The sequence below is a fragment of the Pan troglodytes genome, chromosome 17 (assembly GCF_028858775.2).
Source record: "Pan troglodytes isolate AG18354 chromosome 17, NHGRI_mPanTro3-v2.0_pri, whole genome shotgun sequence".
Taxonomy (NCBI): domain Eukaryota; kingdom Metazoa; phylum Chordata; class Mammalia; order Primates; family Hominidae; genus Pan; species Pan troglodytes.
The window spans coordinates 78,925,222-78,943,801 of record NC_072415.2 but is presented as its reverse complement, the minus strand read 5'-3'; the positions used below and the strand labels follow the sequence as shown (position 1 = coordinate 78,943,801).

General features: G+C 36.3%; 1 protein-coding gene across 41 annotated transcripts in view; it reads right to left on the bottom strand.

Annotated features, from left to right (window-relative positions):
• The window catches only part of CCDC102B (coiled-coil domain containing 102B), a 428,597-nt gene that overhangs the window by 262,425 nt on the left and 147,592 nt on the right, over positions 1-18,580 (bottom strand). For all 41 annotated transcript variants that reach the window (XR_010151991.1, XR_010151987.1, XR_010151988.1 and 38 more), the window contains one exon: positions 14,884-15,000. Coding sequence is in view for 33 of the 41 variants with exons in the window: in XM_054671830.2 (XP_054527805.2) it covers positions 14,884-15,000 (117 nt within the window). In the remaining 8 variants the exon portion in view is untranslated. The remainder of the gene's footprint in view (positions 1-14,883; positions 15,001-18,580) is intronic.

Here is an 18,580-nt window from a genome sequence, read left to right as displayed (position 1 = left end):
CCTATAGTCCCAGCTACTCGGGAGCCTGAGGCAGGAGAATCGCTTGAACCCAGGAGGCGGAGGTTGCGGTGAGCTGAGATGGCACCATTGCACTCCAGCCTGGGCAACAAGAGCGAAACTCCGTCTCAAAATAAAACAAAACAAAACAAAACCACTAATTTATTTCTCACAGGTCTGGAGGCTAGGAAGTCCAAGATCAAGGCACTGGCAAATTTAGCCTCAAGTAGAGGTCTGATTTCTGACTCACAGATGTATTCTCCATGTGTCTTCACATGTCGGAAGGAGCCAGCTAGCACCTTGGGCCTCTTTCATAAGGATACTCATCCAATCCTAAGAACTCTGCTCTCGTGACCTAATCACTTTCCAAACATCCCACCTCCTAAAACTATCACCCTAGGATTAAGTTTTCAATATGTGAATTTTGGCAGAACACAAGTGTTCAGACCATACTAGACAATATTCATTTATAACACCCTAAGAAAATTAATTCATGAATCTATAATGTTAAATAGAGAAAAAGAGACAAAGAAAAAAAAAAAAAGAAAAACTACTGGGAGGGACAGGAAAATGGTAGCTCGAAAGTGTAAATTGATAGAGTAACTTTTGCAACTACCAATTATAATAAATTTACATAAAGATCATCAGTAGGTTCCAGAATCATTAGATAAAGGGTTTCTGGAGAAAACAATAAATTCAGGAATCAAAATGTTATACCACACATGACTTATTAACTTCAAAGTGAGTATTATATTGGAGAAAGCTGGCAGTCCATACCTTAACCAAGTGATCATATTTAGCATGGGTAATAGCTGAACAACATGGCATTGTTTCTCTTGATATGAAGCATTAGGAAATCCATGGAGATTTTATATATTATTCTTACTAAAAATATGTTAACCTGAGTCTAGTCTGTCAGTCAGTGGTTCTCAACCCTGATGATTTTGTCCTGAGGAGACATTTTGCAAAGTCTGAAGATGATTTTAGTCGTCACATCTGAAGAAGTACTACTGGCATCTGGTGGATAGAAACCAGGAGTACTGCTAAACATCCTACAATGTACACAGTGGCACCCCACAACATGTCAATAGCGGGAGAAAATCCTGGTCTAGACTTAATTCTTGTTTGCAGGAAATACAGAACGTAGAAGAACAAAGGATACCATTAACAATCAATTAGACCAATACAGAATATAGTATATTCTACCACTGAACTAATCTGATTGTTTAAAACACCAATTTATGGGGAAATAATGAGAGAATCTATTCTAAACTAAAAAGCAATTAGGAAGATATAACACCTGACGCATTAACAAAACTAGATTGGAGGCTGCTTTACAATAATGCCCACAAAAGACATTCTTGGAAAAAGAGAATTTATGAATTAGATATTGATAATATTAATAATTTATTAATTTATTCAGTTTGATCATTATGATTATGTAGGTAAATGCCATTATTCTAGGGAGATGCCTGTTAACACATTAAGACAGGTATCATGATGAATGTCACTTGTGTTGAAATAGTATACCTACAACAGACAGTAACCTTAAAAGATAAAAGATAGTGTTGATTTTAACATTTATTAAAGTTAAAAATATACTTTTTTTAAAGAACATAGATAAGGAAAAACATATTGCAATAGTAGCCTATGTAAGAAATGGTATGGAAAAATAAGCAGAAAATACATAATGAATGAGCACAAAGAGAAGGGCTTTGTAGAAACCAGTGGTGATCATGTGCCATAAACTAAAGCATACTGCCTAAGAAAGTTGTCTGTCTCTGAGTGCTACATAAGTAAAAAGTAAACCCATTTAGCAAACATAAATATGAATGTATGCCTTGGGTGTCAAGATATCACCACCATTCCCAGTGTCCTGCTTCCAGAATTTTATTTATACTCTTGCACAGATAGACAAGTTCTAGATAAAACATGTTTTTCCACTGTACACTATGAATATGTATTGATTTTGATGTATCAAGCTTTTATTTACTTAGCAAGGTTAAAACTTTAGGATTCTGGACAAAAATATTGTGTTAGTTGTGATAGCAACATCAAAGGTACACTTTAGTGAAGATTTACATCTGTGGCCTAAGTTTTCTCTTCTAGGAGTGGAAAAATATTTAGCAAGTGTGAGTTAGTTGAAAGGATCGATTACTCAAATATGTCAGTGAGCCAAAGTCCAACACGGACATTTGTCCAAATTCAAAAACAAATGTCAATGCCTATGGATCGATTACATAAGACTCTTCAGCTCACCTGACCTTTTTACTGAAAGGTTCTTAACATTTATGGTAGAGGATAGGATTTCCCAAACGATTAGATAAAGGTCAGAGTATACACTTGAGTGTTGTTTGAAATTTAGTTTCCAATAATTATTTATGACCAGAATTCAAAATCATTTATAGGAAAAATTTTAAGTGGCTCTTGTCTAGAACCTGGCATATATCCTTTGAGCTTCCTATTACGCTTGTTTTTACCTCAATGCTCCACCTCACTGCTGCGCTCCACATTCTCTCACCTCCACAAAGTAAAATCGACGGGAGAAGGAAGAACTTCCTTCCCTCTCTTGCCAGCAGTTATAGTGTCAAATAAAGGAGTAGGTTACAATGACAACTGTTTCTACTCAACCTAGATTAATGGATAGAGCATACATGAGGAAAAACCTTTGTGGGGGCCAAGATGTTTAACTATAAAAAGAGGAAATACAGAATGAGTATTGAAAATTTTAAGGATCTAGAAGCTAAAAAAGCAGTGGTCAGGATTATGGGATTGCCTCATAAGTCATTGGTACTGAAATAAGTAAATAAAGCCTTGAACTCTAAATGTCAAGAAAATGACTAGTTTCTAAGAGCAGATTATTAAAGGAATATAGAACCACTTTGCTGGGGTCCATTGAAATGAGTGAATGTCAAACTAGATGCATGGAATAAACACCAGCATTGGTGTACATTGAAATGAGTGAATGTCAAACTAGATGCATGGAATAAACAACAGCATTATTAAGCAAGGCAGTAGAAAATATATGGTGAAGGACTCCTTTGACAATCAAAATGGTTACCATGTAGTCAGTGACAAGATTTAATGAAATCTTTTCTAGAACAAAAATTTCAATGGACTCAGAAAAAAAGTGCATTCACTTTATCTGAAAAACAAACATTGAAATAAAATGATTCATTATCTTCACAATATATCAAGAATCTTTTTAAGCCTAAAAAAGAATTTAGGTTTCTACTCAAGGAAGTTCAATTGAAGATTTCTTCCATGTTAACATTGAGTTCAACAATGGGTTCAAGATCACTTTTTTGTTGCTGTTAATATCCAAATACTTCATCTTCCAAATAAATAGGTGGCATTTACTGAAAAATTTTTTTTCATTTACTGAAAATTTAATGGTTGTATATAATTTATAAATCATCACCCTTATTTTAATGTGAAGGCCTATTATCTCCATACCATGGCTGAACAAAATATATCGTATTATTTGTCCTATTACATATCATTTCATTAATTATAATGTCTATTATTTCTTGAGAATATCCAGTGAGATAAGCACAGTCTTAAGCTGTTTGCCTTTGTTAATTCACTTACTCCTCCCTTATTTATATTTTATATATTCTCCCAGAGTTCTGGGATTACAGAAGTGAGCCACTGCCCCCGGCCACGTGTTCCATCTTAACATTGTAAATATATATATATTTACAAGTGACCAATGTGGTATACTATAATTGCATTTATTTTGCTATTATAATTTTATGTTTCCTGAAGTTATGAAGTGCCTCATAGTTTCTTGCTTAGTTTTCGATGCAGTTACTAATCTGGAACATTCCAATAGAAGTACACATTTCCGAGAAATAATGACAAACTCAGAACATAATATGAGTGTCACTTTTATTTTATTTTGAGACATCTTTTACCTGGCATCAACTTTCATCATAATCCTGGATTATGATCCTATTTCTCCACATCCTCTCTTGTAGTCTTTTCTATTTAGTTCTACTTCCTAACTCATGTTTCTTACATCATTTTGTGAACTGCAAAGAGGTTACAGCAGTTGATAATTTTTGGAGATTTGGTATGTCTTATAATATACTATTCTAATCTATATTATTATTGTAAATTGAGTATGTGTACAATTCTAAGATGTAAATCACTTTCTTCAGAATTTTAAACATTTACCTACATTGTTTTATAATTTCTGGAGTTGCTTGTTGAGAAGTCTGATAATGTTTCTGATTTCTGATCATCTATATGTGCTCATTTATTTATCTATCACTGCTTGCTTTCAGGCAGTTTATTGTATTCCAGTGTTATGAACTTTAATGAAATGAACTTTGCTTTGTCTTTTTGGTATTATTATGCTACTTACTTGGATGGATATATTAATCTAGACCATCATGACCTTCATTTGGAAGAATTTTGTTTTTCTAATTCTCTCGCTTTTAAACTTCTTTTTTAAGGAGCTTTGAATTTGGGGGACTAATTGCTAAATTAATGTTAAGAAACTTCCTTTTTTTATTACATCCTTGTCTTTGTGGTTTACTTTCTGGGTGACTCATTCAACTTTCAACTCCAAATCACATATTTTAATTTTCATTTGTGTTATCATGTATCCATGTCCTAAGAGCAATATTTTTGTTTTCTCCATGTTACATTTTATGTAACATTTTGTTATTTTGGGGCTAATCAATGTTTTTGCTGTTCGGATATTAGATAGAGGGCTTTTAATCTACTTCTACTACCAGAATTATTTTTTAAAAATAAATTGCATTGTATATATTTAAGGTATGCCACATGATGTTATAATGTATATAGACAGTGGCAAGGCTACTGTAGTTTAGCAAATTAGCATATCCATCACCTCACATAGTTACCTATTTTTTGTTCATTTATTTTTGTGTCAAGAACAGTTAAAATCTACTCATTTGGCGTGAATCTCATATACAGTACAGTTCTGTTACCATGTATTTCTCATCTTGTACATTAGATCTCCAGACTGATTCATTATACATATATAAATATATATAAATATATTATAATGAATATAATAATATATAATGTGATGAAATGGGGAGATGTAGGTCAGAGGATACAAATATATATATGTGTGTGTATATATATACGATGGGGAGATGTATATGTATATATGATGGAGATGTGTGTGTGTATATGTGTGTGTGTGTGTGTGTATTTGTATTGTATGTATTTCTGTTGCTTTGTAGCCTCTGACCTACATCTGCCCATTTCGTCATCCCCAATAATGTCCCTGGGACCCACTTTTTTGTTCTCTATCTCTATATATTTGAATTTTATTTTTAGAGTTCACATGTAAGTGAGAACATGCAATATTTTTCTTTCTGTGTTTGGCTTATTTCAGTCAGTATAATGTCCTACTGGCCCATCCATGTTGTTGCAAATACATAATCCCATTCTTAATTAGAGCTGAATACATATTCCATTGTATATACTTATCACAGTTTCTTTAACCATTTTTTTCATAAGTGAACACTGGGTTGTTTCTATATCTTGACTATTGTGAATAATGGTGCAATGACCATGGGAGTGCTGTATCTTAACAAGGTGGTGTTTTCATTCCTTTATGTATATTCGCAGAGGAGGAATTGCTGGGTCACATGATTGTTCCATTTTGAACTTACTTAGAAACCTTGGTATTGTTTTCTATGATGGCTGTACCAATCTATATTCCCACCAACAGTGTATGAGTGTTCCCTTTTCCCCACAGACTACCAATATTGTTTTCTTTTCTACTGATGCTTTTCTAGTTTTTAAAAAACTTTCTACTGGATGTTAAAACTTCTCCATAACAGGAAATTTTTAGATGTTAATTTATATTTAAGAATGAGTTACTAAAAAGCCGATTGGATGTTTAGTGTACAAACAGGAGGGGCTTATTAACCAAGGGACTTAAGTAAAGATATTGGAGCTTCCAGTCTCTATTTTCCTTTGAGAAGGGCACTGTACTCAGAGAGAAATGTTCCACTCTTTTGTGAAATGAATTTTCTTGGAGTTAAAACAACTAAAGCATATTAAGAGTTTCCCTGTTCTTTATGCACAATGTCATTAAATCCCCCTGTTGACAGTAATTAGTCCCTCAGTTGCAAGCACAATGGCTTAGTTTAGAGTTCTTCTGTCTCAATTTTTCCAGATAAAAAACCTTCCAGTCTTTCTCTACAGTAGGAAAAGTGTAAGCATTGGCTGGCTATGTGAGAAGAAGGGAGAGATCTAGGGTTGAACAAAATCGTACATATGATTTTAACAAACCCTCCTATTTTCTGTTCTTCTTTCACCCATTATCAGAGCTACCTGTTGTTTCTTTTTATACATATACATTTTTTTTTCTCATGATAGACTCTTGCTCTGTCACCCAGGCTGGAGTGCAATGGTGTGATCTCGGCTCACTGCAACCTCTGCCTCCTGGGTTTGAGCGATTCTCTTGCCTCAGCCTCCTGAGCAGCTGGGATTACAGGCATGTGCCACCATGCCTGGCAATTTTTTTGTATTTTTTTTAGTAGACACGGGGTTTCACCATGGTCTCGAACTCCTGACCTCATGATCCATCCGCCTCAGCCTCCCAAAGTGCTGGAGTTACAGGCATGAGCCACCATGCCCAGCCTTTTATATATACTTTTAAGTTTGGGCATACATGTGCAGGTTTGTTCCACAAGTAAAACATGTGTCATGGGGGTTTGTTAAACAGATTATTTCATCACTCAGGTATTAAGCCTAATACCCATTAGTTGTTTTTTCCTGATCCTCTCCCTCTTTCCACCGTCTACCCAGTGTGTGTTGTTCCCCTCTACGTGTCCATGTGTTCTTATCATTTAGCTCCCACTTTTAAGTGGAATATGCAGTATTTGGTTTTCTGTTCCTTTATTAATTTGCTAAGGATAATGGCCTCTAGCCCCATCCATGTCCCTGCAAAGGATATGATCTCATTATTTTTTATAGTTACATTCCAAACACTCTGGGATCGAAGAGAAAGTAGGAAACAGTATCTATATTTAATTTTCCAGATGTAAAAAATTAATCCTCCTCTTTGGCTTCTCTTGGAAATGTGGCAATCCTTTTATTGTTGTTTGTAAAGATAAGTAATTCTATATACTAGGTAGTGAGAAAAAACGTTTAAATGAAATATGAGCCTGGAATAATAGTTACATTCTTGGCTTATTTAGGAGCTAACATGAATAAATTGGTTACATGTTTACAATAACTTAATCCAATTTCTATCAAACATGGTCATATATCACTCTAGATTCTAGAAATAAATCAATGGATTGTGTAGGAACTAATCAATCCTTTTAAATGCAGAGACTGATGTGAAGGGGAAAACATGGGGATATTTTATTAATACTATCAGTTGTCACTGGCTTTGCTCATTTCTTTTTCAGGTTTTGGGCTTGGAGTGAGAAATATCAAAGACTTCCTTAGGAGAAGGAACATGTTGCTAAAGTCATTGTAAGAAAAGAGGTTGGATGTTCTGACACAGATCATCTCTCATTTTATTTCTCAAAGCTATAAGGCATTATTTTGTATTGTCTAAGTGGTAACAATAATTGTCTTGTTTATTTATTTATATTTTTATTTGTGTGGCTAAAGTGCAACATGCAAAGTCAGCTTTTGCAATGCAAATTATCATTGGCTCTTTAAGGATATTTGATTTTTAAAATCTTATTAAAATGCTAATAATAGTTAAAATATTTTTAACATATTTTTAAAAAGAAGTGTTCCTATTATTATTTAGCCACATTGTATTAAAAGATGTATTATAACTCCTTTTGCTTGATTTACATGTTTTTGCTTAGGAGTCTAGCATAGGAGAGTTATATTCTCAAAAATGTACAAATAAATTTATAACAATACAATGAACAAATACATAAAATGTTTAGGTAATTTTTGGTGGTGTAAAGCAGTATCACATAGTGGTCAAGGGCGTGAGGTTTAATGACAGAGAGAGACAGAGAGAATGGGAGAGATAAATTATAAGGAATTGGCTCATGCAATTATAGAAGCTAAGTCCCAAGATTTGTAGACAGCAAGCTGGAAACTCAAGAAGTTCTGATGTTTCAGTCCAAATCCAAAGGCTGGAGCAGATCAAGGTTCCAGCTCAAGCAGTTAGGCAACAGTAGTTCCCTCGTTCTCAGCCTTTTTGTTCTATTTAGGTCTTCAATTGTTTGGATAAAATCCACCCACATTAGAGAAGGCAATCTGCTTTACTCAATGCACCCATTCAAGTGTTAATTGCATCCTGAAACATCCTCACAGACACACCTAGAATAATATTTGGACAAATGTCTGGGCACCCTATGGCCTAGTCAAGTTGACACATAAAATTAACAATCACATTATCTTATAAAATTGATGTGTTGATTAAATGAAATCTAATGTTTTATGTCCTTACAAGGCACATGAGACCTACAAAGTATTCATAAATATTAGCTCTAAATATCTAGTGATACTCAATCTGAACAGAGTATTTTAATAGATCTTTATGCATCTTCCATTAATTTCAGTATTTAAGACAAGGATGCACATATTAAATAGTTTTGCTTCTTTGAAGGGGAAAGCTTCTTGGCCTGTTTATTTTTCTTTTCATCCCTGCTCACCTCCAAATGACATCTTCCACTCATTGGTTAATAAAATAATTGCAAAGCATAATTGTTTTGATTTATCACCAGTCTGAGTTATTTCTTCAGTAAAGCAATTATTGTCTTGGTGATTTCTAGAAAGCCTAAAATCAGAGACTCAAATATGAACAGAAGATAATTTTTCTATTTTTCAGGGCACTTGAGTCATTGCTAACTACACAGAAAGAAATGCCTCAACCTATAAAACCCAATTCCAGAAGAGCTGTTTTGAACTTGAACAGATCAATAGTCAAAATAAAAACCAATATGGTACATCACTGTTAGAAATAATTGTTCCAATAACTACTTGTGACTACTAGGATTAAAAAGTACATCAAGCCATATTTTACTAATGCATAAATTTATGGAAGCTATTTAACAACATTTTCCACTGCTTAAATATTCAAATGCAGGAGAATTTCTAATAGTATTTGAGAGAAACAATTTACTCCATTAAAGAAGTAACTCAATTCAACAAAAGGTTTAGAGGACAGTGAATTTCTCCAATTCACCCCGAAAGTAGAGTTGTTGTATGAAAATGGGGTTATCTTCATGACTTAGTTGCCCCGCTGAGAGGTGACAGCATGCTGGCAGTCCTCACAGCCCTCGCTCGCTCTCAGCGCCTCCTCTGCCTGGGCTCCCACTTTGGCGGCACTTGAGGAGCCCTTCAGCCCACCGCTGCACTGTGGGAGCCCCTTTCTGGGCTGGCCAAGGCTGGAGCCGGCTCCCTCAGCTTGCAGGGAGGTGTGGAGGGAGAGGCGCGAGCAGGAACCGGGGCTGCGCGCGGTGCTTGCGGGCCAACTGGAGTTCCGGGTGGGCGTGGGCTTGGTGGGCCCCGCACTCGGAGCGGCTGGCCAGCCCTGCCGGCCCCGGGCAATGAGGGGCTTAGCACCCGGGCCAGTGGCTGTGGAGGGTGTACTGGGTCCCCCAGCAGTGCCAGCCCACCGGCGCTACGCTCGATTTCTCACCGGGCCTTAGCTGCCTTCCACGGGGCAGGGCTCGGGACCTGCAGCCCGCCATGCCTGAGCCTCCCACCCCCTCCATGGGCTCCCGTGGGGCCCAAGCCTCCCCGATGAGCACCGCCCCCTGCTCCACGGCGCCCAATCCCATCGACCACCCAAGGGCTGAGGAGTGCGTGCGCACTGCACGGGACTGGCAGGCAGCTCCACCTGCAGCCCTGGTGCGGGATCCACTGGGTGAAGCCAGCTGGGCTCCTGAGTCTGGTGGGGACGTGGAAAACCTTTATGTCTAGCCCAGGGATTGTAAATACAACAATCGGCACTCTGTATCTAGCTCAAGGTTTGTAAACGCACCAATCAGCACCCTGTGTCTAGCTCAGGGTTTGTGAATGCACCAATCAACACTCTGTATTTAGCTACTCTGGTGGGGCCTTGGAGAACCTTTATGCCTAGCTCAGGGATTGTAAATACACCAGTCGGCACTCTGTATCTAGCTCAAGGTTTGTAAATACACCAATCAGTGCCCTGTGTCTAGCTCAGGGTTTGTGAATGCACCAATCAACACTCTGTATCTAGCTACTCTGGTGGGGCCTTGCAGAACCTTTGTGTCCACACTCTGTATCTAGCTAATCTGGTGTGTACTGGAGAACCTTTCTGTCTAGCTCAGGGATTGTAAATCCACCAATCAGCACCCTGTCAAAACAGACCACTGGACTCTACCAATCAGCAGAATGTGGGTGGGGCCAGATAAAAGAATAAAAGCAGGCTGCCTGAGCCAGCAGTGGCAACCCGCTCGAGTCCCCTTCCACACTGTGGAAGCTTTGTTCTTTCGTTCTTTGCAATAAATCTTGCTACTGCTCACTCTTTGGGTCTACACTGCTTTTATGAGCTGTAACACTCACCACGAAGATCTGCAGCTTCACTCCTGAAGCCAGCAAGACCACGAGCCCACCGGGAGGAATGAACAACTCCAGACATGCTGCCTTAAGAGCTGTAACACTCACCACGAAGGTCTGCAGCTTCACTCCTGAGCCAGTGAGACCATGAACCCACCAGAAGGAAGAAACTCCGAACACATCCGAACATCAGAAGGAACAAACTCCAGACGCGACCTTTGGAGTTAACAAACTCCAAACTCCACCTTAAGAACTGTAACACTCACCACGAGGGTCCGTGGCTTCATTCTTGAAGTCAGTGAGACCAAGAACCCACCAATTCTGGACACACCGCCACTAGTTTTTTTGATAGTTCTGTCCTTTAAATAATTACACTTGCCCATCTGTGCTTGTGACTGTCTTAGTCCATTTAGGCCACAAAATATCATAACCTGGGTAGCTTATAAACAAGAGAAATGTATTTCTCACAGTTCTGGAGCCTGGAATCCAAGCTTAAGTTGCCAGTAGATTTTGTACCTGGTGAGGACCTGCTTTCTGGTTCATACACAGCACTTTCTCCCTGTGTATCCACATGGTAGAGGCGTGAGCTAACTCTCTGGGGTCTCTTTTTTAAGGGCACTAATTCTAATTGTCCTCATAACTTAATCAACTCCTAAAGGAGTTGATTTCACCTTGGAAGTTAGGATGTCAGTATATAAATTTGGGGAACACACACACATTCAGACCATACTAGTGACCAACGTGCTTTGAGTGAATCAAATGTAGTCAAATCTAGCCCGGGCGTGGTGGCTCACGCCTGTAATCCCAGCACTTTGGGAGGCCGAGGCGAGTGGATCATTTAGCTTAGGAGTTCAGGACCAGCCTGGCCAACATGGTGAGACCCTGGTCTCTACAAAAAAATGCAAAAGTTAGCCAGGCATAGTGGTGCGCACCTGTAGTCCCAGCTACTTGGGAGGCTGAGGTGAGAGAATTGCCTGAGCCCAGGAGGCAGAGGTTGCAGTGAGCCGAGATTGTGCCACTGCAATCCAGCTTAGGTGACAGAGTGAGACCCTATCTCCAAACAAACAAACAGAAAGGAGTCAAATATAGAATAAATCATATTCCAAATGAATATAGAAAGCTTTGCCCTTCCTCCATTCTTATTTTACTTTTACTTTCGACCTCATAGAAAGTTAAAATAGAAGGCTCTCTTTTTTGATATGTGCTTTGTCCTTATCCTTCCCTCATTCGTTCAATTAATGGCCATTTGTTGAGTGATTACGAGCCACGCACTATTGCAGAATGAAGCTAAGAACTCCACCACCTAAACTGTCAGGCCCTTTCCTTCCCTTTTTATGCCATACTCATATTAACCAGGGATTTTAGCAGAAGAGAAATGTAATTGTTTGTTTGATTTAAGGCATATGTTTCCAGAAGGTGTCAGTTCATAGGAAAACATGTTTTCTAAGGAAAACGTTTGATGATAATGATGGAAAGGTTCTAAGTCAATGACCTCCCATGTAAAACAGAAAATTTCTCTCCACTGGAAATTAGAATCCGTGTTAAACACAACTGTAAGAGTGTTAGCAAAGCAGTTTTGGATTGGAAGCATTGAGAGTAACAATTGATATGTTGACATGAAAGAAATTAGCATATTAGTGTAGACTTGCTAAGTTGACTTGTGACCTCATGGGATGCAGTAAACAGGGTCTTAGAAGAATTGCACACAACTTACAGGAAAAGTTCAAATGTATGTGTTTGTGTCCTAAGGAAGATAAGAGCTGGACGGCATCATATTAAAGATCGCAAGTAGCTTGAAGGTGTTAAACACTAGATGTGTTGAGGTTGGCACTAAAATATGCAGACTTTCTAAAGAAGGGAGGTGGGCTATTCCTAAGACAAGCTAATATTTACAGTTTTAATTGATACAGTCCCTTTTTTTCCCACTCACATCACAATTGTCATTGAGCTCTTCTTTATCTAATAGAAGACAGAAACTTAAAGGAGGCAATAAACCTGAGACTGTAATTCAATCATCAACCTAAGTTAGCTAGAAATCTTTTCAGAAGACCTAGCTACCAAGAAAAGCTACTACTGATGTGCTATCAAAGATTATTTTCAGTATTTTATTTCAAACTATATAGTTTAAATTTTTTGAAAGAAATATCTGTTACTCAAGGCACCTAATATTTCCTGGATAAATGATTACAGGCTTTCATTGGTTATTCAACCTTCTATTTATCAGATTTCTATAAATGCAGAATAAGTAACAGTTTCATTCTTGAAAAAATGGAGTATTTAAACTTGTATTTATCTAAATGACCAGAAAGTATATTTCTCTGTGACAGCTTGATTCTGTTTTCCCAGACTGTTATTTTTCTCCAATGGTTTATTAATATCAATCTCATTTTATATATTCTGTTTCCTGAGTTTTGTCAATATAAACCCAGAATGTTTAAATCTATATCACTAACAGTCTTCTGAATTAACCTGCTTTCATTCCTCAATATCCTGCTCCAAAATCATGTAACCATTTCGAATATATTCATCATATTCTCAGTAATTGAAATCTCTTTGCTAGAACATGTAAAGTCAATAAGAGGAATTGAGATACAGGAGATTTAAATCAATTCAGATCAACACCTACTGTGACAATCTCTAAAAATTAAATTATGATGACCCCGGAGTTCTAATTATACAATATCCTTCATGTCAAAGATAATGCTATTTAACTATGTCAGTAAATAAAATATCTTTTATTTCATCTAAAATTTCTGGCTAGGGCAATCCCCCTAGCATCATTCACATTTGCTGTACAGCTCCCAAACTGTTGACAACTTACACTGAAAGGTATGATCTCTGGAGAATACTGTACCCCTCGCTGAAGGCTGTTCTCTGAAGGCAAGTCCATTTCTACATCCCACACCATTGAGTTACCAGAACACAGCACAGCAGATACCATACAATATTTGCAGAACTAAAGATTAAATATTAAATAAGTATCTATATGTGCTTTCTTCCTTTTTTGCTGTTAACTATTAAATAAACTTTTATACAACACGTTGTACAATGTTTAATGAAAGATGCTTCTCAGAGCTGAAGGTCAAGAAAAAGAGATATCTATCCTGATAGTCTGATTCCTCTTAGAAAACAAAAGTTATGAAAGCCACCAGTTTTTCCCTTTGACTTAGGAAGATTTGTATTCAACAGTTCAGCCTTTCTCATAATGGACCTCTTGAAACATGCCATCTCACCCCAACACCCCTTTTAGGACTTATAGAAGAGCTGTCAACGGATGGCATTGATGTGATGAGGAGGAACACAGGGAGGATATAATTCTCCTAAGCAGCTTAGCTGTTAAGTTCCAATACTAGAGTACTCTGTCTCAGAAAACTGTTCCCTTGCAGTATATACATTTTCCAAAATCCTGTTTCATGATTATTATTAATATTATTATTAGTATTATTTTAATCTGGAGACTGACACTCAGAGATGCTTATGGAGTCGACCAGAATAAAGTAATCAGGAGCTGATTTCTAGCTCCAAAATCTGTATATTTCCCATTGCACTATATTCATCTGATGTAAATATACTCTGATGTCGGTTCAGAATTTGAAGAGTTATATAAGGAAGAAAACCTAATACAAATCAGTTTTCTACCAGCCTACAGTTGCATTAAATTCATTTCAGTCTGTAAATTGCTCTTACACATTTGTTTCCAAGATATTTTCCCAGAATTATCTGTTCCAAGACAAGTAATTTGTGATTTTCCATTTTTAATGCCATCATGCTATTTTCTATGAAGTACAAATAATTCAATCCCTTCTCCTTTCTACAAGGACAATAATTCTGTTCTTACCTACAGAACAGTAAAAAACACTCAGTGTTTACATATTTGCGAAAATTCATTTATTGTTGGTGGTGGCAGGAGTGGAAAAATAAGTGTTTTCACTACTTGGTGTACCTAAGAAATGAATTAACTATAACAAAAATGAATTTATTTTATCTCTCACTGTTGTTAGCTGCCAACAGCAATGTTAATTCCACAAGAAATTGCATGACACATATCTTGTATGTCATTGGTTCTGAAAATAAATGAACACACATGATCCAGCAGCTGGTTGAACTTTTAAAAAATATTTATGCACAGTAAGACTTGTATTGGCTATAAGATAGTTTCATAGTCAAATATTTCATCTTTGTAATATTCAAACAGTTCAGATCTAGTTATGGGCCAATGTCATTCCACAGCCTTTTAAATCACATATAAGCTGATTACATTAGCAGCAGCATTCACTTTCATAAAGTAACCAAAGGCACGTCCGTTACCCTACTTAAAATAGTATGGCATTTAACAACAGACAGTTATGTTTTAATATATATGGTACTCTTTACCCAGTGTCTTACCTCTGCTCTTAACTCACAAATCACTCTGTCTTTGCTGTTTTGAGATTTGGATTCTTCCTTTATATTGCCTGACAGTTCTTCAATTTCATCATTATGTTGACCAAGAAGAATGTCAAACTGAAAAAGAAAGTTGAAATTACAATCACAGGATGCTATATAGGGTGGTTACAGGATAATCCACATTAGTCCTTCATTTAGCTTTAGTGTTGTTTTGCCTTTTTCCTGTGTGGATTCTGGCAGGCTTGTTGCTGATGATGTAATGATTGTGGTTGAACTGTTTATTGTTATACTTGTAGTTCAAAAATGCTAACCTGTAAAAAAAAATCAGCAAATCTCCATAAATCCCAATTTATCAGTTGAAAAATAGGCAGAACTCAGTTACCTCCACAAACTCTGAAACAATTGACCAACTGGTTTCTAAACTAACCAATTAACCCTTATCTTTTCATCCTGAATATTAGTACCTCAGTATTCTCTGTAATCCTTTTTACATCTATTTTCTATAAAGCATTAATAGTATATTAATTATAACAGAGACAAACTTGGGCAATGGAAATAAAGTACACACACACACACACACACACACACACACACACACTGCTTGGGCTGATAAAATATATGAAGAACATCTATAAAAGCTGCCAATAAATTTCCAGAGAAAATGACTGCAGAAAAAAACAGAAAGGTGAGAAAAGTCCTACAAATGCAAATAATGATTATTTTCCCACAGCTGTTCTTGAAATTAAAAATTTTCAGCAGAACCGTGAAATTTGATAAATACATAAAATGTGTAGTTCCACACATATATGCTGTTTTTGTTGTATTGACATATATTTTAAGCTATGTAGGTAAATGTTTCCATCATCCATAATATGTATGCAACTTATAACAAATTAAAATACAAAAACTAATGTTATACTATCTGTTTAAAAATACAAAAGTAGTACTCATAATGTTGTTATTAGTAATAGTAATATTAAGCATGTACTAGTCCCCAGGAACTGAACTTGATATATATTGCCTTAGTTAATGCTAACAGTAATCCTATATGTTAGGTATTCTTATCATTATCACTCCTCTACAGAAAAGGGAACCATGTTGTTAAGAGACTTAAGTAACTTTTCTAAATTCACAAAGATAATAACTGGAGGAAGCAAATTTTAAGAAAGTTCTTGCCAAATGCATTACCTGAGTGTTAAACCATTATTGCATCTATAATTATAAACCTAAAGGCCATTGAAATAATTGTCTAAAAGGCAATAAACTGATAGCAAGAGGTAGTAAAGGAAAGAGCAGAAAATGTCATAGTCCAAGTATACTAGAAATCAACTACAATAATGGTAGAAGCCTGATTTCCCAACACACTACAGAAAGACTCCATGTTCAGAGCTGGTAACATAAAGAGAGCACACAGAAGGCAAGGAGGAGGACAAGAGATAATACCACAGAGTTATTTGAAAGTCTGAATATGCAAGTCCAGCTCGCTATCATGGAAGTTAAATAGACAATGTGGCATTAGTCCCTGGCCAAAAGAATATAAAACAGAGGCTAGCAGAAGAAAAATGAAAGCAACCAGTTTTGGTTTAGGTCCACCAAAAGAATATCGAATTCATTTCGGTAACTGAATGCCCCCGTTTAACTTCTGAAACCTTGTCATTAAACCACAGGGAATTAAATCCAATAATAAACCCTTCCATTGTCAACAGAACTCTCAATGAACTGTACCACTCAAAAGAGAGAGAAGGCAGGAAAACAAGTTTTTATAAACAACAGCAAAGGAAACCCACACCAAATACCTCAAATAAATCCATATCATTCATCATTGTGAGTGGAAAAATCAAAGATCTCTGGGCATGTGAAGAACATAAGAGTGGCAGAAAAACAAAACAAAACAAGAAAAACAGGAATAGTCAAGGCTGAGATTAAGAAACAGAATGTCTATAGGGGAAAGAAAAAACAAGAAAAGGGAGGCCACATGGAGAAGGAGAAAGGACAGAGGCTCTTAAAATAACTGAAGTAAGAGATCATGGTGGTTTTTGATCAGAATAATGGTGGAAATGGAGAGAAATAACTGGATCCAATGTAAGATATAAAAGAGAATATTAGTTTAAAAAAACTACTGTAATCACTATCTTCAAGAAAAAAATAAGAATATATTAGACTCATAAATTAAGGACACAGCAAATTCAAAAATTTAAATAATAAAATATAATCCTCTAGGTAATTTTTTAAATACATAAAGAAAAAAATTTATCTGGGAGTAGAGTTTAATACTGGAGTGTACTGAAGTTTGGTCCCGGTGCCTGTTGTGTTTCTGATCTACTCCATTGGACAGTTCCCGTGCACGTACCTCATTTGTACTAACTACAATGCTGGCAATTTTTAAGTGTCTGTCTCCAGCCTCTAGTTCTCCACTGAACTTTGAATGCACATGTCCAACTTCCTACTCAACACCTCTAAAGGGTATCCCAGACTTGACACACTGGAAAGCCAAATTCAGAACTTCTCCCTCAAAACTTTCTCTGTCAGTCTTTGTCACCTCAGTAAACGGCAATACCATCCTTCCCAAAATTATTGAATATGTTCTTTATTTCTCTCACATGCCACATCCAAACTAAAGCTAACTAAATCAGCTTGCCCTTCACAATACATAGTAAATCCAGTTACTTCTCTCCATTTCCACCATTATTCTGATCAAAAACCACCATGATCTATTACTTCGGTTATTTTAATAGCCTCCATTCTTTCTGCTTCTACATGCAGCCTCATACTTCCTTTCTCAAGATACCAAATAAAGCTTTTTAAAAAGCAATTCAGATCATGAAACTCTCCTGCTCAATTTTCTTCAGTAGCTTCTCAATCAACTTATTATATAAATCAAAGTCCTTATTATCCACATGATCCGATAACTCCTCAGCCCTCATCTCCTACTCCTGGTCCTTATGCTACTCCAGACCTTCTGGCTTCCTCACTGTTACTTGTATACTCTAGGCATGGAGGAGTAAAAAAATAAATAAAAATAATAAGTAATAAATAAAATATTATACAACTAAAGCCATTAAAACAATATAGCAGGGAAAACTGATGAACAGATTAATTAAACAACTATACTTTCTCCTTTAAAAACAGAATTACTTTGAACATTTTAAAATTATGCTTTGGACTCAAAATAACCTTAATTTTGTCACTTGCCTCTTCAACTTTAGATTTAGATTAATGGATTTGTAAAGAAAATCTATTTAGCAGCTGAAAAATTTAAAGCAGTGGACTTACAGATGCTAACAATGATTAATTTAGTGGAATTATGAATGTCATCCACAGCTGATATATCACATTCGTTAAGTTGAAAGGGACAGAAATAGAAAATACTCTATAAGGTGAATTACTCAGCATTACAAAGCATTTTCCAAGTTCCTGTCCTTTTATTTAATATTTATTTAGTATATTCTCTGGTAAGCCTTCTTTTTTTCCTGTGTTTGTACCATAATATAACTCCAAAATCACTGTTTAAAAATCCTCTGTTTGTACTGTGTGTTTATGAAAATTTAAACCAGGCAATTTGCCATATCCTTGATCTCAGAAATACCTGCTATAATTCACTTCTGGAAAATTACCAGTACTATATATAAATATGTATTCTATATTCAGATAAGCATGGAATGGAAAAAACTGAAGACGATGTCTAAGAAACAAAAGT